Consider the following 23,467-nt stretch of genomic DNA (forward strand, 5'->3'; position numbering starts at 1 on the left):
CTCTGCAGACTCAGCTATCTCAGTTCCACCATACTGTGCATGGCGGATGGAGACTTCAGAGCTGGGAGAAAGCAAGTGTGATTGGGATGACAACTCAGAGGACTGGTGTTTTTTGGATCCGGTAGTTAAGGTGGCGGAGAGGGCACTTGTTGGACCACTTGAGATCCATTCAAGCATTTTCCTTTTTTGGCCATCATCTACCTTTGTTCCAGTTGTTTGTGTCCGTAAAAAAGGGAGCACATCGGATTGTCCACGGTAAGTAGTAGACATCTTACTTTTGCTGGAAGATGGTTATCTTCAGCAGATGTTAATGGAGCTTTGCCACCTTCCCCACGGACAAACCCTTTTTTGCCTTTTCCAACACGCCTCTTCCCCTTTCCACCAGCATCTGTCATTTTGCCACTCATTTTGATTGCGACAAGATTGTGCACTTAAAATGTGGTAGTAAAAATTGAGAGGTGGTGTAGATTGCAGCGGTGGTCTACCTTTATTGACAGCAGAATAGACAACAATAACTATCCCGGACAATGAAACAATGGCCCTTAAAATGGCAGCACAGTTTGCTAATATAATAGCTTAGTAAAAATGAGCTTGAGTGTGCAATGAAGAGGTGCTGCAAATAGATTTGCACCAGTGGGACAATAATGGAAGTCCAACAGCCACTTTTAGGATGCCACTAAGTTTCCTCAGTGTTTGCTAGTATAATGGCTTAGTAACAATGAGCTTGAGTGTGCAAAGGGCAGGAGGGTACAGTGGCAGGGTTGTGGGTCTGGGTAGAGGAAAGGAAGCCTGACTTTATATCCCTCCTAATGGGGAAATGCAACGAGGAAGTCCCTGACCTTAGCTACACAGACGCTGTTATCTTGTGTAGCTGTTAAAATCTGTTTCCACGGACCTGACTGTCACCTATGGTTCTGAGCCTGCTGTAATTAGCCCTTACAAGAGCTGAAAGAAACTTCTATCCCTATTCTGTATAGCGCTGTGTATAGAGCGTACACAGCAGTATCGGAGACAGGAGCTACGCCAGCGGTGAGTGACACCCAGACGCAGAAGGCAGATAATGGCGTCCAGATGGGCAGATGCCCGTATTTATAATGCAGGGACATGTGACATGGACATCCTATCACACATGCCGTTGCTTCTCTGGCTAGAAGTCCACTTAGCTGTGTGTGTGTGTCTGGGATTGGCTGACATGCTGGCCTGCCCCACTACACGCGCGCGCTTAGGGAAGGAAGACAAGGAAAAAAAAAAAAATTATCCCAGCAGCAGTGATCTGAATGCGATGTTCCCGCACACTATACGCTGAAATTTCATAATAGTGTGAGTCACAGAGTGACTTACACTATTACAGCGGAAAGCCAGCTAGTAATTAGCTTGGCTTTTTGCTGCTAGAACCGTTCTCGAACGTAACTAGAACTATCGAGCTTTAGCAAAATCTCGAGTTCTAGTTCGATCTAGAACAGCCCCCAAAATCACTCGAACCGCGAACTGGAGAACCACGAACCGCGAACCGCGCTCAACTCTACCAGAGAGTTATGTCACACAAAATAGTTAATAAATTACATTTCCCACATGTCTACTTTACATCAGTGTAATTTTTGAAACAACATTTTTTGGGGTTAGGAAGTTAAAAAGGTTCAAATTTCATCAGCAATTTTCAATTTTTTCCACAAAATTTACCCAACCATATTTGTAGGGATCACATCACATTTGAAATGACTTTAAGAGTCCGGGGTGACAGAAAATACCAAAAATTGACACCATTCTAAAAACTATATCTCTTAAAGTACTCAAAACCATACCCAAGAAGTTTATTAATCCTTCAGGTGCTTCACAGGAACTAAAGCGATGTGGAATGAAAAAAAACTAAAATGATAATTTTACCTAAAAATGTTGCTCTAGCCCCAATTTATTCACTTGAAGAAAAAAATAACACAACAATATAGACCCCTAAATGTGTTACCCAGTTTTTTCTTAGTGGGCTTATAGCCCACATGTGGTCAGAAACCTCTGTTTGGAGAAATGGGAGGACCCGGAACAGAATGAGCAATATTTGAATTATGGAACACACATTTGGCTGAAATAGATTGTGGACACCATGTTGCATTTGCCAGGCCCTTACCTAAACAGCTGAAACTTCCCACAAGGGACCCTATTTTGGAAACAAGACCCCTCAAGGATTTTATTTAAGGGTATAGTGAGTATTTTGAACCCACAGGTAGTTCACAGAAGTTGATAACACAAGGCCATCACTGAAAATGTTTCATTTTTTTTCACAAAAATGTTGCTTTAGCACCAAATTTGTCAATTTTTCACGAGGTAACACCAAAAACTGGACCCCATGGTTTGTTACCCACTTTCTTATGAGCGCATTTATACTCCACATGTAGTCAGAAACTTCTGTTTGGACAAATGGGAGGGCTCGGAATGGAAGGAGCAATATTTGAATTTTGGAAAGCAAATTTGACTGAAAAAGATTGCGGGTACCATGTTGCATTTGTAGGGCCCCTAGGGTACCTAAACAGCAGAAGCCCCCCACAAGTGACCCCATGTTGGAAGCTAGACCCCTCAAGGAATTTATCTAGATGTTTGGTAAGTACCCTGAATCCCTGGGTGCTTCACAAAATTTTAGAACATTGAGGCATGAAAATAATAAAATACCTTTTTTTTACAAAATTGTTACTTCAACCAGATAGCTTTTTTAACTCAAGGGTATCAATAAAAAATGCACCATAAATTGTATTGTGTAATTTTTCCGGAATACGCAGATACTTCATATGTGGTGGAAATCAACTGTTTGTGCTCATGGCAGGGCTTAAAAGAAAGGAGTGCCATTTGACTGTAAAATTGGCTGGAATCATTATCAGATGCCATGTTGCATTTGGAGACCCCCATGCCTATATAGTGGAGCTCCACCACATGTGATCCCATTTTGGAGACTAGCCCTGTCAAGGAATTTATCTAGATGTTTGGTGAGAACTTTGAACCCCGGAGGCTTCACAGAATTTTATGGCACTTCCAGGGTCCAATAGCGGAGTGCCACGTCATCAGCGACATCACCAGCGACCTATCCGGAACTGCCACATCACTGATGACTTCATGGCTGCCACACCCCAAACACCTCACCAGTCATCGTCTGACGACCAATGGTGAGGTGCTGTGTCATAGGGGCAGGGCCTCCGCAAGCCAGTCCGGAGTGGTCACACCATCAGGACACCTGATGTGTGTCGGCCTATCAGAGTCTGCCACCTCACGGATATGCCCAGTGAGGTCCTTACCGGACCTAGCCTCTGATGCACTAAGTGCCTGCGCATGCTCAGTAGCCTGAACAACAGTCTCAGGAATCAGACTATCTGCCCGGGTATGCTCAGTAGGCACAACACAGGACTTAGACATGGCACGATGTTCAAGTACCTGTGCAAAGAGGCTTTTCGCACTAAGTATAGGAGCATGCTCAGTAGCCTGAACTGAGGACTCAGCCTCATGAATGGCACAGTCAGGCTGAGCATGCTCACTAGGCGAAACACTCGACTTTGGATCAGGCTGGGGTAAATCAGCACGCAAATGCGCACTAGCCGCTTCACATTTAGACGTGGAGGAGGAAGCAGTCAGCTGGACAACCCGAGGCACGGCCAAAAATGGCAGCTGGCGCCTGGGCGCAACTGGAACCGCAGCAGGCTGCTTGCAGCTATGGCGGTGCCAATTCGTAACAGCCTCTTAGCTGCTTTTTTTAATTACCACTCTACTTACTTTTGATGTCAGTTTAGGTGTACAGCAATGTTTTGGTTGGTTTGCAATTGTGCCAATCTCCCTCCATTTTTGAATGATGTATTGAACAGAGCTCCGTGAAATGTTCAGAGCTTGTTTTTTTTTTCTATAACTAAACTCTGCTTTACTTTTCTTCACAACTTTATCCCTTACCCGTCTTGCGTGTTCCTTGGTTTTTCATGATGCTGTTTGATCCCTCATGTTCTCAACCAAACCTCTGAGGCCTTCACAGGTCAGCTGTAGTTATACTGAGGATACGTTACACACAGTTGAACTCAATTTACTAATTTGGTGATTTCTGGATGTATTTGGTCACTTATGATTTTATTTAGGGGTATCCGCTAACTGGGTGCCAAATACAAATGCAATTACATAGTTAAACAATTACATAGATTGAAAAAAGACCTAAGTCTATCTAGTTCAACATTCCTCCACCAATTATACTTTTTTGTTGCTAAACTATCTATAACCTACAATGTTATGTGTACTGAAGATATCATTCAGCCCTTTTTTAAAAGCGGTTATAGTGTCTGCCATTATAATATCTCGAAGTAGGGCATTCCACAGTCTGATTGGTCTAAGGCTATGTGTCCACAGGAAATTAAACCTGCGGATTTATCTGCAGAAAATTTGCGGATTTTCTGGATTTTCCAGATAAATCCGCAGGTTTCAGCATGTACAGACACTCCCCATGTTATCCTATGGGACATGGGGAGTGCTGTGTCCATGCTGCGGATACGTGCGGCTGCGGAATATGCTGCGGATGTCCCGCAGCCGCACGTAATTGCATGTCAATTATTTCTGTGGCATTACCTGCGGAAATCCCGGCCCTCCACTATGGAGATAGAGGCCGGGACTTCTGCAGGTAAGTCGCACGAATGCCCGCAGGTTTACCGCAGCTATTTTGCTGTACTACCGCAGCTAAAAATAGCTGCGGATTCCGGCGAGCAGCTGTGGGAAACCTGTGGATGTTTCCATGATGAGCCATGTTTGTAGGTCGCCTTGCTTGCATCTGTCTTTTCAGCTTTTCCCATACATTTTCAATAGGATTGAGATTAAGGTTTTGTGATGGCTACTGGAAAACATTAACTTTGTTATACTTAAGCCATTTTGTAACCAGTTTGGCAGTATGTTTCAGGTCATTGCTCATTTGTCCATTTCTGCCCAAGCTTTAAGTTCCTGGCTGATGTCTTGAGATGTTGCTTCAGTATTACCACATAATCTTCTTTCTCTATCGTTTCATTGGGGGACACAGGACCATGGGTTATGCTGCTGTCACTAGGAGGCTGACACTAAGTAAACATAAAAAGTTAGCTCCTCCCTAGCAGTATACACCCCGAGCCGGAGGCGGGCTCAGATCAGTTTTAGCTTAGTGTCGTAGGAGGCTGATGTGGGCCGTCTCGGCTCTCCTCAGCCATGTATGTTTTTGCGCTTTTTTCTTTTATTTCGGCGCCGCTCATCGCTCTCATACCTGTCTTCTTTTTCTCTGCAGGTATTCGCTTCACTCATCCTCCGCAGCCCTGTGGGTACCACTCCCCAGGGTCGCAGGGGCTTGAGATTTCAGGCCCTCTCCCCCGTCCATCCCCGTGGTACCACTCCCGGGGTTGCGCGTGTGGGCAGGTTGTTGTGGGCACCCCTGATTCGCCCTGCGGTATCACCCCAAAGGGCGTACAGGGGAGTACAGCAGGGATGGGACCTCCGCAGCGCATGTGAATCGATGGGGCCCTGTCACGCTGCCTTCTCCTGCTGGGGGGCTGCTTCCCCCATCATGATGTCCACTTCCCTGCCTCAGCACGCTCTCCCCCGGAGTCTTCCTGGACGAGTAGCACTGTACACAGGCAGGGGCAGGGCGCCCTGCCTGCACCGCATCCGTCGCTGGGCCGGCGCCGCCGATTACAGGTAGGACCGACCTCTCCTGCACCTTCCCCCGGCCCTCTCCATAAATTTAGGCCCCGGTCTCGGCCTAGTCGCTCCTGCGTCCTAGCCACGCCCCCGCTGCAGCGCTATTGGCCGCCGGTCGTCTGGCCCAGTTTCCTCCCACCGCTCAGCCTCCTGGCTTATGGTGGGGGCTGTGGATCCTCCGGTTTTTCGCGCCGGAATGCTGCTCCTCCCCCAGCCTCTTCCAGCGTCCCCTCGCCATTTTAGCCTGTCTCTGGTCCCCTGAGGCTGCAGCGCGCCGGCATTCTCACTCTTCTGGCCAGCTCACTCCTGGACTCCCTCTTCTGGACTGGTGGGCAGCACGCAGGACCTGGGTAAGCTCTGCTCCTAAGGAGTAGCCCTCACTAGGTAGCGTTCTCTGAGTTTAGGGACGAGTTAACCCTCTCCTGTCTCCTTCCTAGCAGCCACCAGGGAGAGTACTTGTTTTCACCATGCCTAATGCTAAGTCCACCCGACCCAAACAGGCCCCCTTTGCCTTATTTTTTGCATGCTCCTCCTGCAAGACCAAATTTTCCCAGGGCCAGGACGCCCCACTATGCTCCGTCTGTTCTACAGACGCGCAGCCTCCGCAGGACTCCGCGGCCGACGCTTCTGATACCGCAGACGCCACAGCGCCAGATGCTGCAGGGCCCTGCGTCCCGCCCCCCCCGACTGGCTAGCGTCCCTGTCCCAGTCCGTAGATTCCCTCTCTGAGGCTTCTCGGACCATCACGCAAGCACTGCGCCTGCTGCCGTCGCTCGTCCAGATTCCCGCAGACCCGACGCAATCGCCTCCGGAGCAGGTGAGCCCCGTTGCAGGGACCTCCTCTGCTGCTCAGAAGCGGACCCGCCAGGTCTCGTCTTCAGCCTCTTCCCAGGTTTCACCTTCATCCCCAGGTCCAGACCATCATTCCTCCAGGGAGTCTTCTGACCGCTCCGATGATGATTCCGATGCAGCACCCCTGCTGGACTCAGAGCAGGCGGCTGATATTCGGCGCATGGTGAATAGCCTGATAGAAGCAGTAAACCAGACCCTAAAGGTACAGGTGGACCCCGTCTCCTCTCAGAGCACCCAGGTCTCGTTTAAGCGGATGAAGCGGGCCCAGAGCGCATTCAGCGGACATCCAGAATTCGCTGAGTTACTGCGCAGCCACAGGCAACAGCCGGACAAGGTATTTACCAGCGGTAAGTCCATTGATTTGCATTATCCCTTTCCTGAGGGTCTTCGAAAGGATTGGGTAGGCTCCCCTGTGGTCGACCCCCCAATCTCCCGCCTGTCTTCTCACACAGTCCTTCCACTCACTAACGGTACGTCTCTCAAGGACCCCACGGACCGTACTATTGACAGGTTGGCCCGTTCCGCCTTCGAGGCAGCGGGCACATCCCTCTCACCGGCCTTTGCCTCGGTTTGGGTTGCGAAGGCTCTGATGTCCTGGGCGGACACGCTACGCTGCGGTCTCCGCGCCATTCCTGCCAATCCGGACCTGGTCCTCATCGCCTTGCAGATTTCCCTCGCGGGTGAGTACCTGCTCAATGCAGCCCTGGCGTCTGCAAATTGCGCGGCCCAGGCCGCCAGCAACAATGTGGCCATCCGTCGAGCCCTCTGGCTCCGGTCCTGGAACGCGGATGCGGCCTCTAAGAAGTCACTAACTTCCCTGCCCTTCCTAGGGGAACGTCTTTTCGGAGATAAGCTGGACCAGTTGATCTCCGATGCAACGGGAGGAAAGAGTACATCTCTCCCCCAATTGCGCCCCAAGCGCTTCCAGAATCGGCGCCCCACCGCTCGTTTCCGGCCCTTTCGCAGCTTCAACTCCACTCCCCAGCCGCGAAAAAGCCGCTCTCCTCCGAGAGACAGGAGGACCCCATCATTCAAGACCAATCCCGCCTGGCGTTCACGTCCCTGCCAGTCCACGAAATCCTCTTCCGGTTACCGCCGACGTTCCTCCAAGTGACTCGCGGTCGGCGCGCAACAGACTCGTGGGAGGGCGTCTGTCTCGTTTCCAGCATGTGTGGATCCCCCTGACCGCCGATGCCTGGGTCAGAGAGATCATCACATCAGGCTACAAAATAGAATTCGAGTCAAAGCCACCGAGACGTTTTTTCCTATCTAGCCCTCCCGAGTCTCCCGCGCGGGCTCGCGCGTTCTTTCACTCCATAGACTCCCTGCTCCGAGCCGGAGTCGTGGTACCAGTCCCTCCCGCAGAACGTTTCAAGGGGTTCTATTCCAACCTTTTCGTGGTCCCCAAGAAGGACGGCTCTGTCCTCCCCGTCCTCGACCTAAAGCTTCTAAACAGGTCGGTGAGGCCTTGGCCGTTTCGAATGGAGTCACTCCGGTCCGTGATCGCGTCCATGGAGGTCGGCGAATTCCTGGCATCGCTGGATATTCAAGACGCCTATCTTCACGTCCCTATAGCCACCTCTCACCAACAGTTCCTCCGCTTTGCGATAGCGGAAGATCACTTCCAGTTCACGGCTCTTCCTTTCGGCCTCGCATCTGCCCCAGGGTCTTTACGAAGATCATGGCGGCTGCCATGTCCGTCCTACATTCCAGGGGTGTTATGGTCGTCCCGTACTTGGACGATATGTTGATAAAAGGTTCTTCTTTCGAGGACTGTCGTCTTGGGGTTCAGGTCACGATCGACACCCTTTCACGGTTAGGGTGGCTGATCAATCGGAAGAAGTCCTCTCTGACCCCGGCCCGTCGGATCACCTTTTTAGGCACGGTATTCGATACCACCCAAGGGCGAGTTTTCCTCACACAGGAGAAGATGTCTTCCCTGCAACGAGGCCTCCGCGCTCTCCGGCGTCAGCGCCAAGTTTCCATCAGGTTCGGCATGCGAGTCCTCGGTCGTATGGTGGCGGCGATGGAATCGGTACCCTTTGCACAGTTCCACCTCTGGCCCCTCCAGCTGGCCTTGCTGAAGAAGTGGGACAGATCTCCCTTTTCTCTGGACCGCAGGTTTCATCTTTCGCCGGAGACCCGCCACTCCCTCCGTTGGTGGCTCAATCAACGCAACCTCGCGTCAGGAAGGTCTTTCCTCCCGCTCCAATGGAAGATAGTGACCACCGACGCCAGTCTCCAGGGCTGGGGGGCAGTGTTTCGGCATCACACAGCGCAAGGCCGATGGACACCGCGGGAGAGTTGTCTCCCGATCAACATTCTGGAGATAAGAGCCATCCGGCTAGCCTTGCAGCAGTTTCGGCACCTAGTACAGGGTTGCCCGGTCAGGATCCAGTCGGACAATGCGACGGCGGTGGCGTACATCAACCACCAAGGTGGCACAAGAAGTGTCGGGGCGATGCGAGAAGTCAAGAAGATTTTGCACTGGGCCGAGTGTAATCACTCCCTGATCTCAGCGGTACACATCCCAGGCGTGGACAATTGGGCAGCGGACTTCCTCAGCAGGGAAGGCCTCACCTCAGGAGAATGGTCCCAAGTCTTCAACCAGATCTGCGACAGATGGGGAGTTCCGGATGTGGACCTAATGGCCTCCCGGTTCAACTGTCAGGTTCCGCAATTTGTAGCGCGGTGCCGCGACCGCTTGGCTTTAGGAGTCGACGCTCTCACCCTGTCATGGAGCCAGTTCAGTCTCCCGTACATCTTCCCTCCGCTCCCTCTGATCCCGAGGGTCCTCAAGAAGATCAAGGCAGAAGGAATACCAGTCATCCTAGTGGCTCCGGACTGGCCCAGGCGAGCATGGTTCGCGGAACTCACTCAGCTCCTCGCAGACGCTCCCTGGCGTCTTCCAGACCGTCCAGATCTCCTGCAGCAGGGACCTCTTTTCCATCAGAGCTCACAGGTCCTAAATTTGACGGCCTGGCCATTGAATCCTGGGTTCTAGCTCAGGCTGGTTTTTCTTCAAGAGTGATACAGACAATGATTAGGGCCAGGAAGCCATCTTCATCAAGAATATACTACCGCACCTGGAAGGTCTTCTTCAGGTGGTGTGAAGAGCACAGTATTTCTTCTCCTCTCGCCTTCTCCCTTCCTTCCCTATTGGCATTCTTGCAGTCAGGCCTAGATGCGGGTCTCTCGCTCGCAACACTAAAGGGCCAGGTATCGGCGTTGTCAATCCTGTTTCAGAAGTCACTGGCCTCTCGTCCACAGGTTAAGACCTTCATCCAGGGAGTGGCCCACCTGGCCCCGCCGTATCATCGGCCTCTAGAACCGTGGGACCTTAATCTAGTCCTAGGGTCGCTTCAGGGTCCCCCATTCGAGCCCTTGCGGGATTCTTCCCTTTCTCACCTGTCTTGGAAGGTGGTGTTCCTCGTTGCCATCACTTCTATTCGCAGGACGTCAGAGCTGGCAGCTCTCTCTTGTCGTGCTCCCTTTTTGATTTTTCACCAGGACAAAGCGGTTCTCCGGCCAGATCCCGCCTTTCTCCCAAAGGTGGTCTCCCCGTTCCATCTTAACGAAGAAATCGTTCTTCCGTCCTTCTGTCCTGGCCCCTCTCAGAGCTTGGAGAGGTCCTTGCACACCCTGGACCTGGTGCGCGCCCTTAGAATTTATGTCTCCAGAACCGCGCCGTTCCGTAAGTCGGATGGTCTGTTTGTCCTTCCTTCTGGTCCCAAGAGGGGTGAATCGGCATCCAAAGCCACAATTGCCAGATGGATCCGTTCTGCCATATCAGAGGCCTATCGGATTCGGGACAAGTCTCCGCCGCGGGGGGTAAGGGCGCACTCTACCCGTGCAGTGGGAGCCTCTTGGGCGATTAGGCATCAGGCGTCGGCCGACCAGGTCTGCAAGGCTGCCACCTGGTCTAGCCTGCATACCTTTTACTAGGTTCTACCAGGTTCACACCCAAGCATCGGCAGATGCTAGTTTTGGGAGAAAGGTCTTGCAGGCAGCAGTTGCACACCTGTAATAGGGTGACAGCATTCAATTATAGTACAAGCCCGCCGAGGGAGGTTGTTGTTTTCTTCCTATCTGCGGGCTTCGGTATTCCCACCCAGGGACTGCTTTTGGACGTCCCATGGTCCTGTGTCCCCCAATGAAACGATAGAGAAAGTAGGATTTTTGTGTACTCACCGTAAAATCCCTTTCTCTGAGTCTTCATTGGGGGGGACAGCACCCACCCTGCTTGGTTTTTTGGTTGTTTAATTGCATTTGCCATTCTATTTTCAGCGGTCTTATGTTCATAGACCTCTTGTTCGCACGGCTGCATTATTTTAGTTTCAACTTGTTTTATGTATGGTGATTCTGGTACTCCTCCTACTGCTTGTGCACCAAACTGATCTGAGCCCGCCTCCGGCTCGGGGTGTATACTGCTAGGGAGGAGCTAACTTTTTATGTTTACTTAGTGTCAGCCTCCTAGTGACAGCAGCAGAACCCATGGTCCTGTGTCCCCCAGTGAAGACTCAGAGAAAGAGATTTTACGGTGAGTACACAAAAATCCTACTTTCCTCATGATGTCATCTATTTTGTGAAGTGCACCAGTCCCTTCTGCAGCAAAACAACCCCACAATATGATGCTGCCATCTCCGTGTTTCACAGTTGGGATGGTGTTGTTAGGCTTTAAAGCTTCTCCCTTTTTCCTCCATACGTAACGATGGTCATTATGGAAAAACAGTTACATTTTAGTTTCGTCAGACTACAGGACATGTTTCCAAAACTGGTCTTTGTTCCTGTGTGCATTTACAAACATTAAATCTGGCTTTTTTATGTTTCTTTTCGAGAAATGGCTTCTTCCTGCCAGAGTGGTCTATCAGCCCATGTTGATACAGTACTCGTGTCACTTTGTATGACATACTCTTACTAGGTTCCGCCAGCATCTTCAAAAGGTCTTTTGATTTTGTTCTTGGGTTGATATGCACATGTCTGGTTCACAGAACCCCTCTCCATCTTGAGCGGTATGATGGCTGGGCATTCCCATCTTGTTTGTACTTGCCTATAATTGTTTGTACAGATCAGTGAGGCACCTTCAGGTATCTGGAAATTGCAAAGGAAAAAGGATCCAGCTTCTGGAAAAATATTCTAATAAAATCCACTTTTTTTTTAATAAATCAAGCAATTCAAACTTGTAATTCTCACATGAAATAAACAGGAGTCACAACCAGCAAGGAGCACCTTGGAATATTTTTCTGGAAGCTGGATCCTTTTCACTTTTCCATTTATCTAAAGCACACTGACAAAAGCAGCGGGATCTCGTGCTTCCAGGGCGTCAGAAGGTTAGACGTCAGGAATGTGGTGAGCTGAACTATATTTACTTCTTCATCTGGAAATTGCACCCAAGGATGAACCAGACTTGTGCAAATCCACAATTGTCTTCCTGAAATCTTGACTGATTTCTTTTGACTTATGTTACATCCACAGGTGCATCTCTAATTAACTCAGATGTTGCCATTAAACCTATCAGAAGCTTCCAAAGACATAACATCATCATATAGTGTGCCCACCCATATCTTGTCCACCGTCATTAACTTGAGAACGGCGGCAGCTATAGGCATAGAAGTGGTATCTAGGTATAGTAAAGTATCCATGCGCTACGCAATGAAACCAACTATAGCGCCACCTGGTCGAAAACAACGGAGTTAGCATTTTTATCTCAAAAACGGAGCGAGGTAGAGAAAAAAAGTGAATTCCAAAGTTGTAGGGCATCATCAATTCAATTCGAATCGACACCTTGCATACAGAAATGCTATGATTAGAACGTGTAAAACTCACAAGGCTGCGGATGTGAAGCGATACCTCATGGAGACCTTCCTACAAGTCATTTGGTATGGTGGCTGCATGGATTGACCTCCACGCTCACCTGACCTGACCCCATTGGACTTCTTTCTGTGAGGTCACATCAAACAGCAGGTGTATGCGACCCCTCCACCAACATTGCAGGACCCACGACGACGTATTACAGATGCTTGTGCAAACATGTCACCTACCATATTGACAACGTACAGCAAGATACAGTATGCTGTCCAGAGTACAGATATTCATTGCAGCTGACGGTGGCCACTTTGAGTATCAAAGTTAAAAGAGCGCCATATGCGTAACCAGCATTCAATGTTTTCAGGGGCATCATGAATTTCATATCATAGCATTTCTGTATGCAAGGTGTTGATTCGTATTGAATTGATGATGCCCTACAATTTTTTAATTCACTTTTTCTCTCCATCTCATTCCGTTTTCGAGATAAAAATGCTAACTCCGTTGTTTTCCACCAGAGAAAAAGGAGCCAGCACGATCTGAAAATGGCATGCATCATATAAAAAGTGCAAAAACAGAGAAAAAGGTGGCGCTATAGGTGGTTTTATTGCATAGCGCATGGTTACTTTACTATACCTAAAAACCACTTTTATGCCTATAGCTGCCGCCGTTCTCAAGTTAATGATGGTGGATAGGATATGGGTGGACACACTGTATATGCTGTTTCATATTGTTGAAAGGTATCATACTCTTAAGGGTGCTTTACACGCTGCGACATCGCTAACGATATATCGTCGGGGTCACGTCGTTAGTGACACACATCCGGCGCCGTTAGCGACATCGCAGAGTGTGACACCAAGGAGCGACGATCAACGATCGCAAAAGCGTCAAAAATCGTTGATTGTTGACACGTCGCTCCTTTTCATAATATCGTTGCTGCTGCAGGTACAATGTTGTTCGTCGTTCCTGCGGCATCACCCATCGCTATGTGTGACACAGGAACGACGAACATCTCCTTACCTGCGTCCACCGGCAATAAGGAAGGAAGGAGGTGGGCGGCATGTTCTGGCCGCTCATCTCTGCCCCTCCTCTGCTATTGGGCGGCCGCTTAGTGACGCCGCAGTGAGGTCTCTATAACGCCGAACACACCTCCTCCTTGAAGGAGGGATTGTTCGGCGGTCATAGCGTCGTCGCTGAAAAGGTATGTGCGTGTGACGCTGCCGTAGCGATAATGTTCGCTACGGCAGCGATCACCAAATGTCGCACGAACGACGGGTGCGAGTGCTATCGTGCACGACATCGCTAGCTTTCGCTAGCGATGTCGCAGCGTGTAAAGCACCCTTTAGTGTATGTAAACTTTTGACTTTCGAGAAAGTAATAAAAATGCCTTAAAATGTTTTCTCTCTCTCATTATTCTGTCATTTGTCAAATATAAATAGTTTTGGTTTCTAATTGACCTAAAACGGGAAAGGTTTGTTCTGATTTCATGATAGTGAGAAAAACATGCATATGTGTCTTTTTAGATAGTGTATGTAAACGTCTCATTCAACTGTATATTTAATATTTGATAACCTGGGGGTGAGTTTTGTAGAAAGGATCCTAGCCTGTAATAAACAAGTTTGGTTTTTTTTCTTTTTATTTCAAGGGCATATGTAATATTTTTTCTGGCTCGCCAATCAGTGAGCAACAGTATGGAGTAAAAGGTAAAAGTTGTAGACCTTCTCAGGGACTTATTTACCAGATGAATATTTATATCACCAGCTCACATTTTTTATTTGTTGTTGCTTGTTTTTCCATTTAATATTAATAATTATTTTTCACTTTACTAGGATTTATTGGATTTGAATGATATTATAAATGAATTTTCCAATCTGGTACATGTAAGTATATGTTTTAGTTTACAATATACATGAACTTAGTGGTGTTGAAGTGGTTAGCAGTGTTACTTTGCAGCTCTGGAACCTAAAGGTACCGTCACACTAAGCAACATCGCTAGCAACATCGCTGCTGAGGCACAACTTGCTAGCGATGTTGCTGTGTGTGACATCCAGCAAAAACCTGGCCCCTGCTGTGAGGTCGTTGGTTGTTTCTGAATGTCCTGGACCATTTTTTAGTTGTTGCTCTCCCGCTGTGAAGCACACATCGCTGTGTGTGACAGCGACAGAGCAACAACTAAATGTGCAGTGAGCAGGGAGCCGGCTTCTGCTGACGGTAAACATCGGGTAACCAAGAAGCCCTTTCCTTGGTTAACCGATATTTACTTTCGTTACCAGCGTCCGCCACTCTCAGCTGTCAGTGCCGGCTCCCTGCTCCCTGCACACGTAGCTGGAGTACACATCGGGTAATTAACCCGATGTGTACTGTGGCAAGGAGTGCAGGGAACAGGGAGCCGGCACTGGCAGTGTGAGAGCGGCGGACGCTGGTAACGAAGGTAAATATCGGGTAACCAAGAGAAGGGCTTCTTGGTTACCCGATGTTTACCGTGGTTACCAGCGTCCGCAGAAGCCGGCTCCCTGCTGCCTGCACACGTAGCAGAGTACACATCGGGTAATTAACCCGATGTGTACTGTGGCTAGGTGTGCAGGGAGCCAGCGCTAAGCGGTGTGCGCTGGTAACCAAGGTAAATATTGGGTTGGTTACCCGATATTTACCTTAGTTACCAAGTGCAGCATGCTTCCACGTGTAGCGACGCTCCAGCGATCCCTGCCAGGTCAGGTTGCTGGTGGGATCGCTGGAGCGTCGCTTAGTGTGACATCTCACCAGCGACCTCCTAGCAACTTACCAGCGATCCCTATCAGGTTGTATCGTTGTTGGGATCGCTGGTAAGTTGTTTAGTGTGACTGGGCCTTAAGCTTAATGGAAATCTGTCAGTAGAATCAACCCTCCTACGTTGTCCATATGGACATGTAGGTCTATGGAAGCTAAATAAAATGATACCTTGATGTGTACAATCTGATGTCTTATGTCAAAGAAATCTATGTTTTTCTTATAAGGACACTGATCTGCATGATATTCTGACACCAGAGCTTATTTTTTTTTATAACTGAATGTTTTATTAAATTTTTAAAACAGATACAGAGAAAGTACATGAATGCTTATTTTAAATAAAAGAGGGAGTTACCAGTGTGATGTGTAATGGATGCTCTCTGCTCTCCTAATCTCCCTCCTTAACTGTGTGTGATTATAACTGACATATCTGAAGGTGACCTCTCAGGGCTTCAGCTACCAACTGACAAGTAGCCAACATTGTAATATTATTGTACAATGTCCATTTTAGGACATGATTATATATCAGTGTCAAACATCAGAAATACCTTGTTTGACCACTGACACCTGACCACTGACACCTGACCACTGACACCTGACCACTGACACCTGACCACTGACACCTGACCACTGACACCTGACCACTGACACCTGACCACTGACACCTGACCACTGACTCCTAATCACTGGCACCTGATCGCTGACACCTGACATGTGATCACTGACATCGGAGAACTGATCAGTGACACCTGATCACTGACACCTAATCACTGACTTCTGATACCTGACTGTTTTCTTATGATATATTATTACCTAAATATGGAATCCTATAAATAATAAACCTATAACTTAATGGTAAGGCATCTCTGTCACACATAATATTATCCTTTCAAATAAAAATATAAAAAAAAACCCTCCACTATTGGAACTAGAACCCAGAGCTCTGGTCTTTCCCACTGACCTCCTCCAGCCATATTCAAATGATGTTTGAGTCTGATCAGTGAGTGGTGATGTGTGATAAAGTCACATCTCACACATCAGAATGAGAATCAGGACTAGAGCAGAATATTTGCTTGGTTAATCTCATAAGGCAAGAAAGAGAGCCATACAGTGAAGACATAGTGGATGGCTCTCTTTCTTGCCTTATGAGATTAACCAAGCAAATATTCTGCTCTAGTCCTGATTCTCATTCTGAGTGGTAAAGTTGTCGTCTCTGGAGTTTGGTACATGGGTTCAATCCCAGGAGTGGATAGATTAAACTTGACTTTTTTAAATTCTGCTGCTCACACACAAACTGCAGTAATGGCTGATGCTGTCAGAAGTCACATCTCACACATCAGAGAGACTTAAGCCCGCTTTACACGCTGCAATATATCTTACAATGTGTCGGTGGGGTCACGTCGTAAGTGACGCACATCCGGCATTGTAAGGTACATTGCAGGGTGTGACAGGTACGTGCGACTGCGATTGAACGAAAATCCGTTCATCGGATACACATCGTACCTGTCTCTACAATTGCACGTCAGATTGTTCATCGTACCCGGGGTAGCGCACATCGCAGTGTGTGACACCCCGGGAACGATGAACAGATCATACCTACGTCCTGCGGCTCCCGGCCCACAATGCGGAAGGAAGGAGGTGGGCGGGATGTTTACGTCCCGCTCAGCTCTGCCCCTCTGCTTCTATTGGCCGGCTGCTGCGTGACGTCGATGTGACGCCGAACGTCCCTCCCACTCCAGGAAGTGGACGTTCGCCGCCCACAGCGAGGTCGTATGGACAGGTAAGTACGTGTGACGGGGGTTACTCGTATGTGCGGCACGTTCAACAAATTGAACGTGCTGCACATACGATGGGGGCGTTGCAAATCGCATACGAAATCGTATGCAAAATTGCAACGTGTAAAGCAGGCTTTATAGATGCTGTTTGCATATTTACCCTCATAACTAAGGGAAATCACCATGTAGTATCGCTTTATCCTGTGGAGGAGTAGTAAAGCTCACAGGATGGAAAGTCTCGAGAGAAACTTGTTTTCTGGGTTCTAAACGCAGAAGAGTTTTATTTTTTATTTTTAAAATTCTGCTGACTACCACACAAAGTCCAGTAATGCTTCACGTTTAATATCTGACATTCTGATATGTTAAAGAAGAGTCATAATATGTTAATTAGACAATGGTATATCATTATGTCATCATATGTAAATAAGACGCCGGTATGTCATTGTTATACAGTGGAACATATCCCAGGGGTCCGCATACAATTCAAACCCACATATTCCTGGAGGGCCAGACATATCATGGGCTGGATTACGGAGAAAAAGATAAGAAAAGGGGGTGTCAGTTCACATGCACTGAGGAACACGGAAGCAGTATGTGAGCCTGGCGCTCCTGCATGGGACACATGTTTGGAGGATGCGCTCAGCATATATCCGGTTTGCTACCTTGGAACGGATATTCCCTGCGTTCCACTGTGGAACGCGGTAATAGAGAGGCCTCACTCACACTGGAGGATAACGGAGATTGAAAGATGTGCGGGAGGTAGAAGGATGAGCATAGGATCCGTAATTACATTGGACGAGACTAAAGGCCACGTCACACTAAGCAACATCGCTAGGAACATCGCTGCTAAGGAACAACTTTTGTGACGTAGCAGCGATGTTGCTAGCGATGTTGCTGTGTGTGACATCCAGCAACAACCTGTCTCCTGCTGTGAGGTCATTGATTGTTGCTGAATGTCCTGGGCCATTTTTTAGTTGTTGCCCTCCCGCTGTGAAGCACACATCGCTGTGTGTGACAGCGACAAGCAACAACTAAATGTGCAGGCAGCAGGAGCCGGCTTCTGCGGACGCTGGTAACCACGGTAAACATCGGGTAACCAAGAAGCCCTTACCTTGGTTACCCGATATTTACCTTCGTTACCAGCGTCCGCCGCTCTCACGCTGTCAGTGCCGGCTCCCTGCTCTGTGCACACGTAGCCACAGTACACATTGGGTAATTAACCCGATGTCTACTGTGGCTAGGAGTGCAGGGAACAGGGAGCCGGCACTGGCAGTGTGAGAGCGGTAGACGCTGGTAAGAAAGGTAAATATCAGGTAACCAAAGTAAGGGCTTCTTGGTTACCCGATGTTTACCGTGGTTACCAGCGTCCGCAGAAGCCGGCTCCTGCTGCCTGCACACGTAGCAGAGTTCACATCGGGTAATTAACCCGATGTATACTGTGGCTAGGTGTGCAGGGAGCCAGCGCTAAGCGGTGTGCGCTGGTAACCAAGGTAAATATCGGGTTGGTTACCCGATATTTACCTTAGTTACCAAGCGCAGCATCGCTTCCACGCGGCGCTGGGGGCAGGTCACTGGTTGCTGGTGAGATCTGCCTGTGTGACAGCTCACCAGCAACCCGTGTAGCGACGCTCCAGCGATCCCTGCCAGGTCAGGTTGCTGGTGGGATCACTGGAGCGTCGTTAGTGTGACATCTCACCAGCGACCTCCTAGCAACTTACCAGCGATCCCTATCAGGATGTATCGTTGTTGGGATCGCTGGTAAGTTGTTTAGTGTGACTGGGCCTAATGTCAGAGGACACCTGTGGGGTTATAAGGTGGCTTGATTGGCCTTGTAACCCCTTAGTATCATTCATATCCAGCAGCATGGTGCTGTTTGTTGGTTTATGTAGCCACATTTGGTAACTATTGGCCTCCTGATGAACCAGAGGGCTGGGGAAACGCGTTGAGGCATGAGGCATTATTAAGATAAGTTATACTTTAGGCTTTCCCTGATTAAGTTGTTGTTCTCATAGAAGACCATTATGACATCCGAGGTATCCCGGGGAGTTTTTGTCAACCCAGCTATTGCACTTGAATCACTTTAATTTGAGCACTGCACTTTATTTTTTGTTGCAGGGGTTTACAGGGTTAGGACAGGGAAAGCCGTCGAGGAGTGGGGGCAACATATCATACATCTAGGGTGCCAACCTCCACGGCTAGGTAGGACACATGAGGGAATGGACATTGTAGGGAATTATTTCCTCCTCCTTCCTGTGCACTGATTTACTATTTTGCATTGTGGTTCAGACCATTTTAAAATAATCATTAAATGTTATGTTTTAGGTGAGGGTCTATGCGTATATGTACTTTATTGTAATTAGCAAAAAATAGAATAGAATAAATAGAATCCAGCGGACCATAGGCAGAAAAGTATATAAAAAACGTCTTTATTTACCAGAGTTTAAAATCTTTGCGGTACAGGCTCGCGCATAGAGCAAGATAATATCTCCCTCCAACGCGTTTCAACAAATGAATAGTCGCTACATCTTAATCATGGATTTCTGTTTAGACTTTATTGTAAAGTTTTGTTTGTACCCATTCAAGAACTGGCTGCAAACTCATGGCCACTAGGGCTCTCACTAGTCCACTGCCGGCTAGGTGTGGTCCTAGGCCATGTCATATTCTAGCTGGTGCTGATGCTGCAAGACATGTGCATGTGTACTGCCACCTCACAGATCTGCCAAGTAGCTTATCTCACTGTAACTTATACTTTGCTTACTTTAAGGGCCTGTGCACACATTGCAGATTTGTTGCATTATTTTTTGTGCACATTTGTTCCAAAACCTGAAGGGTTTCTTGTTATCAGCAAAGTGAATGAGAATCCTGAAATCCTGATGTCTCATGCGCACATTGCTTATTTTCTTCTTCCAGATATACATTTGCAGCAGGTCAATTCTTACAATGTTTTGCTGCAGATTTCACTCATAGTAATCAGTGGGGAAAATCTGCATGGAAAAGCACCAAAAACACTGCTAAAATGTGCCTTTTTGTGGCTGTGTTTGTCCTGCTAAGAGATGCAGTGATTGTCCAGAAATTTTTGCACCAAATATTTAATTTTATATATGCACTTTATTGTATCCGGACATATTGCTTACATTCCCCTCCCACCAAATATGTAACAGCCGCCCCAGTATAAAACTGAGGTTTCTAGGGCCCACTATAGACAAATTGATTGCAAAGAGCAAACCCTGCAGCTCCAAGGAAATAATCATTTTGGCCTTATGCACAAGTAATCAAGCATTTTACCATCTGAAATCACTAATACTATTAAAATGTAAAAAATATTTCTCCCATACGGCATAATGAAAAAAAACCAACAAATAACAAAATGGTCAATTCACCATTTTTGAGTCAAACAATGAATAAAAAGTGATCCAAAAGTTATACACACTACATAATATAATTGAAAAGTAAAGGCTGTGAAGCCCAAAATGACCTCTCACACAGATCCATATGTGCATGTACAGTCACTGGAAATAGATATGTAGTAAGTTAATGTCTCCCACTCAATTTCCTTTGCCTATGTGATTTACCATGTAAATATATAGCGTGTCGGAAATTCTTCTTTAACATATCAAAATGTCAGATATTAAACGTGAAGCATTACTGGACTTTGTGTGGTTGTCAGCAGAATTTTAAAAATAAAAAGTAAAAATCCTCTGCTTCTGGGATTAGAATCCTAAAGGCCACGTCACACTAAGCAACATCGCTGCTAAGGAACAACTTTTGTGACGTAGCAGCGATGTTGCTAGCGATGTTGCTGTGTGTGACATCCAGCAACAACCTGTACCCTGCTGTGAGGTCGTTGGTTGTTGCTGAATGTCCTGGGCCATTTTTTAGTTGTTACTCTCCCGCTGTGAAGCACACATCGCTGTGTGTGACAGTGACAGAGCAACAACTGAATGTGCAGGCAGCAGGAGCCGGCTTCTGCGGATGCTGGTAACCATGGTACACATCGGGTAACCAAGAAGCCCTTATCTTGGTTACCCGATATTTACCTTCGTTACCAGCGTCCGCCGCTCTCACGCAGTCAGTGCCGGCTCCCTGCTCTCTGCACACGTAGCCACAGTACACATCGGGTAATTAACCCGATGTGTACTGTGGCTTGGAGTGCAGGGAACAGGGAGCCGGCACTGGCAGTGTGAGAGTGGCGGACGCTGGTAACGAAGGTAAATATCTGGTAACCAAGATAAGCGCTTCTTGGTTACCCGATGTTTACCGTGGTTACCAGCGTCCGCAGAAGCCGGCTCCTGCTGCCTGCACACGTAGCAGAGTACACATCGGGTAATTAACCCGATGTGTACTGTGGCTAGGTGTGCAGGGAGCCAGCGCTAAGCGGTGTGCGCTGGTAACCAAGGCAAATATCGGGTTGGTTACCCGATATTTACCTTAGTTACCAAGCGCAGCATCGCTTCCACGCGGCGCTGCTGGCTGGGGGCTGGTCACTGGTTGCTGGTTAGATCTGCCTGTGTGACAGCTCACCAGCAACCCGTGTAGTGACGCTCCAGCGGTCCCTGCCAGGTCAGGTTGCTGGTGGGATCGCTGGAGCGTCGTTAGTGTGACATCTCACCAGTGACCTCCTTGCAACTTACCAGCGATCCCTATCAGGTTGTATCGTTGTTGGGATCGCTGGTAAGTTGTTTAGTGTGACTGGGCCTTTAGTTATGAGGGTAGACATGCAAACACTCAGCATCTATAAGTCTGTCTGATGTGTGAGATGTGACTTCTGACAGCATTAGACATCACTGCAGTTTGTGTGTCAGCAGCAGAATTTAAAAAAGTCAAGTTTAATCTATCCACTCCTGGGATTGAACCCATGTACCAAACTCCAGAGGCAGCAACTTTACCACTCAGCCATACAGTGAAGACATAGTGGATGGCTGTCGTTCTTGCCTTATGAGATTAACCAAGCAAATATTCTGCTCTAGTCCTGATTCTCATTCGGATGTGTGAGATGTGACTTTATCACACATCACCACTCACTGATCAGACTCAAACATCATTTGATTATGGCTGGAGGAGGTCAGTGGGAAAGACCAGAGCTCTGGGTTCTAGTCCCTATAGTGGATGGTTTTTTTTGTTTTGGTTTTTTTTTTAATATTTTTATTTGAAAGGATAATGCTATGTGTGGCACAGATGCCTTACCATTAAGCTATAGGTTCATTATTTATAGGATTTCATATTTAGGTAGTAATATATCATAAGAAAACAAGGTCAGGTATCAGATGTCAGTGATCAGTTGTCAGTGATCAGGTGTCAGTTATCAGTGATCAATCAAGGTATTTCTGATGTTTGACACTGATATATGATGACGTCCTAAAATGGACACTGTATACACTGCAATACATCAGAGCTGTGACAGCTACAGCTGCTAACATGTTTGTAAGAAGGCAAGGTTTTATTGTTCTGTTACTTACATGTCTCACACTGATAACACCTCCTTCTTCTTTTGGAGATCAGTCCCCTGTCTATTGCCTTGAGCAGCTTATTAACATATAAGAAAAACATGGATTTCTCTGGAATAAGACATCGCAGATATCAAGGTATCATTTTATTTAGCTTTCTATGACCTATATGCCCCTTAACACAACTTTTGAGGGTTGATCATACAGACAGATTCCTTTTAAATCTCACCAAGGACAACATCTGCAAGGAGTTTTTATGTTTTCCCCATGTTTGCATGGGTTTCCTTTGGTTGCTTCAGTTTCCTCACACACTTTATGCAGTCATGGCCGAAAGTGTTGGCACCCTTGAAATTGTTCCAGAAAATGAAGTATTTCTCCCAGAAAAACTATTTCAATTACACCTGTTTTGTTATACATATGTTTATTTTCCTTTGTGTGTATTGGAAAAACAAATAAAAAAAACAAAGCAAGAGGAAAATTGGACACAATTTCACATAAAAAGCGAAAAATGGGTCAGACAAAATTGTTGCCGCCTTTCCAAAATTGTCGGTAAACAACTTTTTTCAATCATGTGATGCTGTTCAATGTCACCTGTGGCAAGTAACAGGTGTGGACAATATGAAAATCGCACCTGAAACCAGATAAAAAAGGGGAGAATTTAACTCAATATTTGTATTGTGTGTCTCTTTGTGCCACACTATGCATGGAGAACAGAAAGAAGAGAAAACTGTCTGAGGACTTGAGAACCCAAATTATTGAAAATATCAACAATATCAAGGTTACAAGTCCATCTACAGAGATCTTGATATTCCTTTGCCCACGGTGCTTAACATGATCAAGAAGTGTACAAGCATTGGCATTGTAGCTAATCTTCCTGCACGTGGATGGCAGAGAAAAATTGAGGAAAGATTCCAATAAAGGATAGTCCGAATGGTGGCTAAGCAGCCCCAATCAAGTTTCAAAGAAATTCAAGCTGTTCTACAGGCTCAGGGTGCATCAATGTCAGCGCAAACTATCGGTCGACATTTTAATGAATTGAAATGCTATGACGGGAGACCCAGGAGGACCCCACTGCTGACACAGAGACTTAAAAAAAAACTAGATTACACTTTTCCAAAATGTGAGTAAGTCAAAATCATCCTGGGAAAGGGTCTT

General features: G+C 47.4%; 1 protein-coding gene across 2 annotated transcripts in view; it reads left to right on the forward strand.

Annotated features, from left to right (window-relative positions):
• Positions 1-23,467, forward strand: part of STX17 (syntaxin 17) — a 241,054-nt gene that overhangs the window by 167,996 nt on the left and 49,591 nt on the right. For both annotated transcript variants that reach the window (XM_075314960.1, XM_075314961.1), the window contains one exon: positions 14,157-14,207. In XM_075314960.1, coding sequence (XP_075171075.1) covers positions 14,157-14,207 — 51 coding nt within the window. The remainder of the gene's footprint in view (positions 1-14,156; positions 14,208-23,467) is intronic.

Source organism: Anomaloglossus baeobatrachus, chromosome 6 (genome assembly GCF_048569485.1).
Source record: "Anomaloglossus baeobatrachus isolate aAnoBae1 chromosome 6, aAnoBae1.hap1, whole genome shotgun sequence".
NCBI classification, from domain to species: Eukaryota; Metazoa; Chordata; class Amphibia; order Anura; family Aromobatidae; genus Anomaloglossus; species Anomaloglossus baeobatrachus.